This window comes from Dipodomys spectabilis, unplaced genomic scaffold (assembly GCF_019054845.1).
Source record: "Dipodomys spectabilis isolate Male_0828 unplaced genomic scaffold, ASM1905484v1 ptg000188l, whole genome shotgun sequence".
NCBI lineage: Eukaryota > Metazoa > Chordata > Mammalia > Rodentia > Heteromyidae > Dipodomys > Dipodomys spectabilis.
The window spans coordinates 3,798,159-3,808,626 of NW_024870865.1; the positions used below are offsets into that span (position 1 = coordinate 3,798,159).

General features: G+C 56.0%; 1 protein-coding gene across 1 annotated transcript; it reads left to right on the top strand.

The window, feature by feature from the left end:
• The first annotated feature begins 235 nt into the window (after nt 1-235).
• On the top strand, nt 236-9,312 carry Draxin (dorsal inhibitory axon guidance protein). The gene is made up of 6 exons (XM_042695772.1): nt 236-644; nt 2,297-2,487; nt 4,588-4,699; nt 5,254-5,343; nt 7,434-7,523; nt 9,200-9,312. Exons 1-6 carry the CDS (start codon nt 236-238, stop codon nt 9,310-9,312), a joined length of 1,005 nt encoding a protein of 334 aa, XP_042551706.1.
• The last annotated feature ends 1,156 nt before the right edge of the window (nt 9,313-10,468 follow it).

Below are 10,468 nucleotides of genomic sequence, written 5' to 3' on the forward strand. Positions count from 1 at the left end.
ATGGCTCAAGTGGTAGAGTGCTAGCCTTGAGCAAAAGAAGCTCAGGGACAGTGCCCAGGCCCTGAGTTCTGGCCCCAGGACTGGCCAAAAAAAAAAGAATGTGAGGACTTGAGTTCAAGCCTCCGTTCAGGTACCAGAAGGAGAAGGGAGTCCTAACAGTGGGTGAGGGATCTGGGACCAGAAGCAGGGGCTGGGGTCTACCCTAGAGAACTACTTTCCTTGCAGGGCAGAGCCAATGGCAGCATCCACCCTCCGCAGGGTCCCCACGCTGCTCCTCAGCCTCCTGGTGCTGTTGGAGGGGGGCCTGGCAGGCTCGCTCAGCCCGGCCCGGAACCTGCCTGAGATTCACAGGGACCCAGGCTCTGTGCTATGGACACGGGCCAGCCATCACCGCCGGCGGGGCCTGGGCATGCCCAGCCGGGCTCAGGATGGAGCTGTGGTCACCACCCCCAAGCAGGCCTCCAGGCTCCCTGGGGGGCAGCTGCCTGGACAGAGTCCTGCAGGCCTGCTGCTGGACAAGGAGCTGTTCCTGGGACTGGCGTCACCCTATCCCGAGAAGGAGCCCCGGCCTCCAGGGTGGGAGAGGACGAAGAAACGTGGCAGGGAGCACAAGAGACGCAGAGACAGGCTGAAACCACACCGAGGTAGCTCGGGAACCGGGGAGGATTGGGAGGGGCGATGGCCCAGGGCAGGAGGGGGAGGCCAACTGGGTCTCCTGGTAGCTCCAGACAATAAGCACCCAGAAGAGTGGAGGGATCTCAGAGAGGTGGTGTAGGTAGTGGAGGAGGCAGGAAAGTTAGATCCTCCTCCTGTGTCAGGAAGTTCTGCCTTGTATCTGACCTAAATCTATCCTACTCTAAGTGCTAGGTATAGACAGAACAGCTCATCGCTGTTCTAGCCTCTCATTCGATCAATTGTAGAACAGAGTGGAGGCTCTGAAGTCAGATCCACCAAGATCAGCCCCCTGGCTCCACCTTGAGGATAATGTTCCCTCTTCCCCCAGCGTCAGGGTGGAGACCTGATTTGTGAATGTTTAGACTCAGGCATCAGCAGCAGACCATAACAAGTCCAAGTCCATTCTCAGTGGGACCGGAGTCCACTCTGTCACCTGAGTACAAGTGACTGAGAGATAAACTAATTAAAGAAGGAAACCACGTCCTTTGGCTGGTGGTGTCAAAGGTCTTAGCCCGTCTATGTCTTCCCCCCCCACCCTGCTTTGGGCCTGGGGTGGAGTCATGGCGGGAGCTCAAGCTGCTCACCTCTTGGGGGCCAGGAAGCAGAGAGAGGGGAAGAGCCCAGGGTCTTGATAGCTCCTTGGAGGCCACGCCCCCAATAACCTCACTTCCTCCCACCAGATTCCACCTTTTAAAAAGGCAGCAGCATCACAGGCTGGGCCTTTGGGATGTATTGCAGACCTAAACCCTAGCACTCCGGGGGAGACATGACACCCCACTCCCCTGTTCAGTCTCTGAAAAAAAACCAAAGCCAAACCTTGGGCAGCTAGCTCACAGGTAGTACTTCCCCAGTCTCCCCAAGGCCCCAGCAGCCCGCTTGGAGCTTCTGTCTCTTCCTGGGACAGGACTGCCCCTAGGGGCCAGGAAGTGCCAGGGACATGCTGGTGTTTCTTTGGGAAGAAAGAGGTGGAGCCTCTGCCTCCCTCCTCCCACAAGGGGGAAGGGGGGGAGGGCTTGCTCCTGAGACCCCACCCACCCCAGCGGGCAAAGCCCCAGCCTGGGAGCCTGGAGATCCTCTGGGGCACCCTTGAGGATGAGCAGGAGGGCACATGCATGGCCCCGATCTCCACCCAGCCCCACTTCCTGGCTTCTGGGGAGCACTGGCAGGGGGCAAGGGACAGAGGAACCAGTAGGCTCAGCCTCTGGCTGTTTCTTTAAGGGAAGGAAAAAAAAAAAAAAGAATGGTTCCAAATGAATGGTTCTGAAGTCCCCTAAAGTCCCCTATCTGCCTTCTGGGATTCAATTCTGCAAGGTGAGATGACTGGTACAGACCCAACCTCACCTCCTCCAGGAAGCCTTCCAGGTTAACCCCTCTAGCTCTTATTGAGACACGCCCACCTCAGCCAGCTCCTAGTGGACTTGCCAGAATGCTGGGAGGCAGGCTTCACCGACTCCTTTCCTCTGTCCGGGGTCCCAAGCAGGGCAGGTGGTGGCGGGGATGGTACCTGGACTAAGTCACGTGGTCCCTGCCACCCCGTGGCTGGTGGTGGGAAAGGTGGGCTGAGCTGGTATGTGGCAGCAGGTGGCAGGCAGATCAACCTATGCTTGCTGCCGGGTCTCAGGCCGAGCGCTGATCCGAGGCCCCAGCTCCCTGATGAAGAAGGCGGAGCTGCCTGAAGACCAGATCCTGGAGGCCACTATGGAGGAGTCGTCCACCAGCCTGGCCCCCACCATGCTCTTCCTGACCACACTGGAGGCCATACCTGCCACGGAAGAGTCCCTGATCCTGCCGGTCACCTCCCTGCGGCCCCAGGTAGGGCACCTCCCCCCCTCCCCCGCAGCTCAGGGCTGGAAGGGCTCTTGGGACAGGGCAGGGCCATGTAGGAAGGCCTCTGATGCCAGGGCAGTTGAGCTCCCACCCTGCTGGGCAGGACTCTATCCTGAGGAAGAGGGCCCGGAACCCACTCTGGGCACAGCCCAGGAAGCAAGTGCCAACCTAGCATTCCAATCTCCACGCACAGAGGGTGGTAGGACTTGGGAAAGAACTCCATTCAAAAGAGCTCACAGAACAGTCTAGTAATTTTTAAAGCCGCATTCCAGCCGAGTGCTGTGGTTTACACCTATAATCCCCACGACTCAGGAGGCTGAGATCAGGAGGATCGCAATTCGAGGCCAACACCAACAAAACATTTATGAAACCCTCATCTCAATGAATTAAAACAAAAAAAAGGAGGGCTGGGAAGGTGGCTCAGTGGTAGAGTGCTTGCCTTGCATGCCTGAGGTCCTGGGTTCGATTCCTCAGCACCACATAAGCAAAACAGAAAAAAGCCGGAAGTGGCGCTGTAGCTCAAGTGGTAGAGCGCTAGCCTTGAGCTGAAGAGCTGAGGGACAGCGCCCAGGCCCAGAGTTCAGGCCCCACGACCGGACCCAAAAAAAAAAAAAGACTGGACCCATTGGGGCACACCTGTCACTCCGGTTACAAGAGAAGCAGTAATAGCGGGATTGTGGTCTAGCCTGGCCTGTGCACAAAAGCAGACTCCTATTAGAAAAGTAACAAAAGGCTGGGGGCATAGCTCAAGTAGTAGAGCACCTACCTAGCAGACACATGGCTCTGAGTTCAGGCCCTAGTGTTGCCAAAATGCCCCGTATGGCCTAGGCTTACCTGGTGCTAGTCAGCCGCTGCTCTGTCCACGCTCACATAAATGCCACTGCTGCTGTTTGTGGAAGGCTGTGTAGGAGTCTACCCGCTCACTCCTGACTCTCCTCTGTGGCTCTGAGAGCTCTCAAAATAAAGTCCTTTCAAGGGATCCGTATAATGGAATAGACCTTATAAATCAGCATTGACAAGTATTTACAATTTCATTCACCCCCCAATGCCTAGTTGTGGGGCTTGAACTCAGGGCCTGGGCACTATCCTGAGCACTCTGCCACTTGAGCCACAGCACCACTTCTGGCTTTTTCTGTGTGTGTGGTACTGAGGCATGGAACCCAGGGCTTCATGCATGCCAGGCAAGCACTCTACCACTGAGCCACCTTCCCAGCCCCAGTTTCATTTTCTGTAATTTCAGTCACTCCTGGTTGAAAGATACTTGCTTTCCCAAATGACCCTCATCTCACTCAGTGATGGCCTCAAACACAAGAAAAAGTGTTGTCTGGGCTGGGGAGGTGGCTCAAGTGGTAGAGCGCTAGCCTTGAGCTGAAGAGCTGAGGGACAGCGCCCAGGCCCAGAGTTCAGGCCCCACGACCAGACCAAAAAAAAAAAGTGTTGTCTTTAGTGGTCCCAAGAATACAAGTATAATCAAATCATTTGTGTGAGAGAGAGAGGCCATAGTCATAACATGTGTGATTGTGCCAATCCTGGGGCTTGAACTCATGTCCTAGACACTGTCCCTTAGCTTTTTTGCTCAAGGCTGGTGCTCTACCACTTGAGCCACAGTTCCACTCCTGGTTTTTTAATGATTTTTTTGGGGGGTTGGGGGGCTTGAACTCTGGGCCTGGGTGCTGTCCCTCAGCCCTTCAGCTCAAGGCAAGTGCTCTACTATTTGAGCCACAGTGCCACTTCTGGCTTTTTCTGTTTATGTGGTGCTGAGGAATCGAACCCAGGGTCTCATGCATAAAAGGCAAGCGCTCTACCACTGAGCCACCTTCCCAGCCCTGGCTTTTTAATGGTGGACTGGAGATAAGAGTCTTAGGGGCTTTCCTTTCCAGGCTGGCTTCAAACCACAATCCTCACTCTCAGCCTCCTGAGCAGCTGGGATTGCAGGCGTGAGTCTCCAGGGCTGGGCTTCACTTGGCTGGAACAAAGGCTCACCAATGTAGAGCAGGAGCAGCAGCTTCTCCTCTGGGGCCTGAGGGCCCCCCATTCCTGCTCTCTGGTGGGAAGGTTTCAGGTCCCCTCCTTCTTCCCCTTCAGGGGCAGCCCAGGGCTGATGGAGAGGTGATGCCCACGCTGGACATGGCCTTGTTCGACTGGACCGATTACGAAGACTTAAAACCTGAAGTCTGGCCTTCTGCAAAGAAGAAAGGTATGCCCAGCTCTCCCCCACACACCTGGGACCCAGGGCCCCTCCCTGTCCCTGTGCCAGGCAAAGCCCCCATGGAGGGTGGTTTCAGCTGCAGATGCCAAAAGTGGGCTGGGGGCTCGTCAGCCTGGAGCCAGCACTGAGGAAGAAAATGATGCCAAGTGCCTACCCCATGCCAAGCTCGTGGGGAAACAGGCCCGGGCCTGGGCGCTGGCCTGAGCTTTTGTGCTCAAGGTGAGCATTCTAACCCTTGAGCCACTGCTCCACTTCCAGCTTTTTTTTGGTAGTTACTTAGAGATGTGTCCCATTGACTTTCCTACCCAGGTTGGCTTTGAACCACGATCCTCAGATCTCAGCCTCCTGAGTAGCTGGGATTATAGGCGTGGGCCACCGGCACCCAGCTGCTCCCACTTTAGAGAAGAAAGAACTGAGGCAGAGAGAGGTAGTGGCTTGTCTGAGTTATGCCAGGCTGCCTGGAATACCAGAGTCGTGTACTTAATCCCTCCCTCTGTTCTCCTTGCTGGGCTTCAACTTCTGATGACACACCTTGTCCCCAGAGAAACACCGGGGCCACCTCTCTGGTGACGGCAATGAGACATTGCCAGCCGAAGGAGAACCATGTGACCACCACCAGGACTGCCTGCCAGGTACCCCAGTGCCCACACCCAGAGCCCCAGGCTGGGCCGCATGGAGTGGGGCAGGGGTTTCCCAGGCTTGGGAGCAACGCCTGAGGGTTCTTGACTCTTTTGTTGTTGCTGTTGTTGTGGGGCTTGAACTCTGGGCCTGGGTGCTATGCTTCAGCTCTTCAGCTCAAGGCTAGCTCACTCTACCACTTGAGCCACAGCGCCACTTCCGGTTTTCTCATGGTTTATTCGAGATAAGAGGCTCACAGAAGCCGGGTGCTGGTGGCTCACGCCTGTAATCCTAGCTACTCAGGAGGCTGAGATCTGAGGATCACGGTTCAAAGCTAGCCCGGGCAGGAGAGACCGTGAGACTCCTATCTCCAATAAACCACCAGAAAACCGAAAGTGGCGCTGTAGCTCAAGTGGTAGAGTGCTAGCCTTGAGCTGAAGAGCTGAGGGACAGCACCCAGGCCCAGAGTTCAAGCCCCACGACTGACAAAAAAAAAAAAAAGAGGCTCACAGACTTCCCTGCTCAGGCTGGCTTTGAACCTCGATCCTCAGATCTCAGCCTCCTGAGTAACTAGGATTACAGGCATGAGCCACTGGTGCCTGGCCAAGGGTTCCTGACTCTTTATAGATAATAAATAATAACCACAAGAGAGCCAATTCCCTGAGGGTGGCTATTGTACATTAATTCATCTAATACTTACAGCAACCCAAGGGGAGGAGAGAGACAGACAGACAAAGAGACAGAGAAAGACTGAAACAGAGAGAGACAGAGAGATCCTGCCGTTCTGTTTTCTACAAAGCCCACTGGGCCCTAGGGAGAGAAGGGCTAAGTGTCTTACCCAAGGCCCCAAATTGGTTTTGATTGTTGTTGATTTTTATTTTTGTCAGTCATGGGCCTTGAACTCAGGGCCTGGGTGCTGTCTCTGAGCTCTTTTTGCTCAAGGCTAGTGCTCTACCACTTTGAGCCACTGATCCAATTCTGGCTTTTTGCTGGTTAAATGGAGATAAAGAGCTGAGCGCAGGTGGCTCACGCTTGTACTCCCACCTACTCAGGAGGCTGATATCTGAGAATCACAGTTAAAAGCCAGCCCAGGCAGGGAAATCCTGAGACTCTTATCTCCAATGAACCACCAGGAAACCGGAAGTGGCACTGTGGCTCAAGTGGTAGAGCGCTAGCTTTGAGCTGAAGAGCTGATGGACAGCACCCAGGCCCAGAGTTCAAGCCCCACAACTGACCAGAGAGAGAGAGAGAGAGTGTCAAAGCCAGCTCTGGCTGGCTTTGAACCTTGCAATCTTCAGCTCCCAGCCTCCTGAGTAGTTAGGATAACCGGCATGAGCCCCTGGTGCTCAGCCTGAGGAGAGGAAGCAGGGTGCGTAGAGTAACGTCAGTCTCAGCCCGTGAAACAGGAGCGCTGGGGCCAGGCCCGGCTGGGCGGAGGGGGCGGAGGAGGCCAGCCCTGGGACCCTGCTGCGCTGGTTCTCAGCTGGGGCTGGACACCGGCGGAGGTGACCTCTGACACAGCCAGCAGCTGGAGACCATCAGCCACGTGCCCTTTTTGTCACTGCAAAAACAAACCCCAAAACCAGAAATCCAGCACTTTCCTTGGGAGAGATCTGTGCACCATGACGGTGGCCAGACACTACTCCCGCCTGGCCCGCCTCCTCACGGGCTGTCTCTTTCTCACACTATTGTTTGAGCCAACTGGATAGACAGACCGTGTCCCTGAGCGCCGGCTCAGGCGAAGCTGTGCCTGGGCCCTCATCTGTCAGAAAGATGCTGGCGCCCATGAGCCCTGAGGGCCCGATGTCCAAGTCTAGTCCACACCTGGCACCCTAGCTGTATCCCCCATCTCCCTGTGAGGTGGTCGCACCTCCACTCCGCTCATGATCGTTCCTAGCTGGGGTCTCCGCCAGCGGCCCCCCCCCCCCCCCCCCCGGGGATGTCAGCCATGACACCCATGGGTAGTGCCTCACCAGATGGCCCAGCCTGCTGGGACAGGGCCGGCCTCCCAGGTGACGGATGTCCTGTCCAGTGGGGCGGTGGGCAGGGCAGGGCAGGAGGGAGGAGCAGCGTGGCTGACCACGTGTGCGCCGTGTGTCCCCAGGGACCTGCTGCGACCTGCGGGGACACCAGTGCACGCCCCACAACCGTGGGCTCAACAACAAATGCTTCGATGACTGCATGTGTGTGGAAGGTGAGACCCCGAGGGGAGGACACAGGATTTCCTGGGAGAGGGGCCGGCGGTGGGAGGGGCCGAGGGTGGGAAGGGCTGGGGAGGAAGGAGCATCCCCTGGGAACAGAAAGGGTGAACTCAGACCAGCTTTGCTTGGAGGCCCCTCCCCCCCCCCCCGTCACCCCTCCCCCCACCCCGTCTGGGTTGCCACTGTCTCCACTCCTGGCACTGTTTCTCAGATTTGTTTTTCTCACCCCTTGAAATACAAGCTGGCGCGATCGCCAGATCTGTTTCAATCCGATCCAACCTGAGGAGGCTGGCGCTGACACAGCGCAGCTTTATCCCTGGAGGGACACCGGGGCCCCGCCGGGCCTCTCTTGGGCTGTTTAACTCCCCTGAGCTCCACCTCAGGCTGCCCATGTGCCCACCTGCACACGTGTGCCCAGTGTGCCCGGCTCTGTGCCAAGCCCTTCCTTCTTCCCTGGGATCCTCACAGCCATCCCCAGAGGAGAGCAATTACGGTCCCCACTTTACAGTGACGCACTCAGACCCGAGTGGTTAGGGGAAGGGAGAAGGGAAGGAAGGAGGGAGGAAGGGAAGGGAGGACAAAAACTAAAGTCAGAGTATTCCTTTTTTTTTTTGTCGGTTGTGGGGCCTGAACTCTGGGCCTGGGCGCTGTCCCTCAGCTCTTCAGCTCAAGGCAAGCACTCTACCCCTTGAGCCACAGCGCCACTTCCAGCTTTTTCTGGTTATGTGGTACTGAGGAATTGAACCCAGGGCCTCAAGTATGCAAGGCAAACACTCTACCACTCAGCCACCTTCCCAGCCCCCCAAAATGGTCTTAAAGCAACTCCTGAAGATTTACAGAAATTTCCCCTGGAATGATTTCCACACACAAAGTGTAGATAGATAGGTAGATTGATAGATAGATAGAGATTTAGAGATACACACACACAATGTGTGTGTGTGTGTGTGTGTGTGTGTGTGTGTGTGTGTGTTTGTGTCCCAGTACTAGGGCTTGACTCAGGGCTTTGTGCTCTTACTTGGCACTCTATGACTTGAGCCACTTCTGGCTTTTTGGTGGTTACTTGGAGATAAGAGTCTCTTGGACTTTGCTGTCTGGGCTGGCTTTGAACTGTGATCCTAGGATTAGAAGTGTGAGCTACCCAGTTGCAGTATCCATATATATGTCAGCTGTGGGGCTGAGACCACTTGAGCCACAGCTCCACTTCCCATTTTCTGGTGGTTAATTGGAGATAAGATCCTCAGATCCCAGCCTCTTGAGTAGCTAGGATTACAGGTGTGAGCCACTGGCACCCAGCTGCAGTTTCCCTATTTTTTATTTTTTTGGGTCCAGTCGTGGGACCTGAACTCTGGGCCTCAGCTCTTCAGCTCAAGGCTAGCACTCTACCACTTGAGCCACAGCACCACATCCAGCTTTTTTATTCTGCTTATGTGGTGCTGAGGAATCGAACCCAGAGCCTCATGCATGCAAGGCAAGTGCTTTACCACTGAGCCACCTTCCCAGCCCTGCAGTTTCCCTATTTCCTTTTCCCTATTTCCCATTTTCCTTTTCACTTAGTACTGGGGGCAAAATCAATACAGGGGTAAAGGGAGGGAGGGAGGGGAGGAGAGGGGAGGGGAGGGAAGGGAGGAGAGCAGGCCCATGGCCTGATCCTCAGCTCCCCTCTGCCCAGGTCTGCGCTGCTATGCCAGATTCCACCGAAACCGCAGGGTCACGAGGAGGAAGGGGCGCTGTGTGGAGCCCGAGTCGGCCGACGGTGACCAAGGATCCTTCATCAACGTCTAGCGCCAGGGAGCCACCTCCTCACTGGCCCGGGGCTGAGCCTCCCGAGGTCTGGAGAAGCTGGACCTGGGGTTTGTAGCTAGCCGTGGGAGATCAAGTGGGGGACAGGTGGCAGAGACCATGGACTCAGGCCCCGGACGCTAGGCCTCAAGCCCAGGGCTGCAGGGTGGCACACCTGCCCCATCTGCTGGACCGTGCAGTCTGCATCTCCCTCATGGCCATGTGCACAGCGCCCTCTGCTGCTGGGCAGCTGCACTACCACAGGCTCAAGGTGAAAAACTGGAGGCGACTTCAGAGGCCCTGGTCAAGGCAGGCGGTGGATCTGGAAGTTCTCGGCCGGTGCTTGGTGCAGTCACATGCATTGTCTCTCTGAATCATCCGGTGGCCTTTTCAAGTGGGCACGGTGGCCCTGTTGCAGGGCAGAACGTGGAGACACACTTGAGTCCCCTGATTGTCTGGGGTCCCCTGAATGAAGTCGAGTCACTTGGGACCTGAAGAGCAGAAGCAACCTTGGCTGGGTGCTGGGGGCAGATGGGAACCTGGGTGTGTGTGGGGGGGGCGGCTATGGACCACCAAGCCCCCCATCCCTCGTTCTGCCTCTCCACAGCTAAGAACTGATGCCAGGTTTTCCTGCAGCTTTCAGCAACAAACACACACTCCCTGGTCATTCCTTTTGCTGTGGCTAGAATAGTGTGAGCTCTCTCAGTCTTCTGTGGACATAAGTGTGTTTGTGTGTGTGTGATGAGCCCTGAACTCGGGGTCCCGGGTGTTTGTCCCTGAGCTTTTGTGCTCAAGGCTAGTGCTCTGCCACTTGTGCCACACACAGCTCCACTCTGGCTTTTTGGGGGTGATTCATTGGAGGTAAGAGTTCAAAGACTTTCCTGCCTACGCTGGCTCTGAACTACGATCCTTAGATCTCAGCCTCCGGAGTAGCTAGGATGGCAGGCGTGAGCCGCAGCAGCTGTCAAGTGTGTCATCTTTAAACACAAAGCAAGCACTCGTGTGGCACACCCAAGACCCAGAGTTCCACCCCAGGACATTTCTCCTCAAATTCATTACATTAAGCACCACTTACACCACTTAAGGAGTGCTGTGGGGGCCGACGCGTCTCCGCTCTCTGGCAATTAGTATTCTGAGACATGACGTGATTGGGAAACAG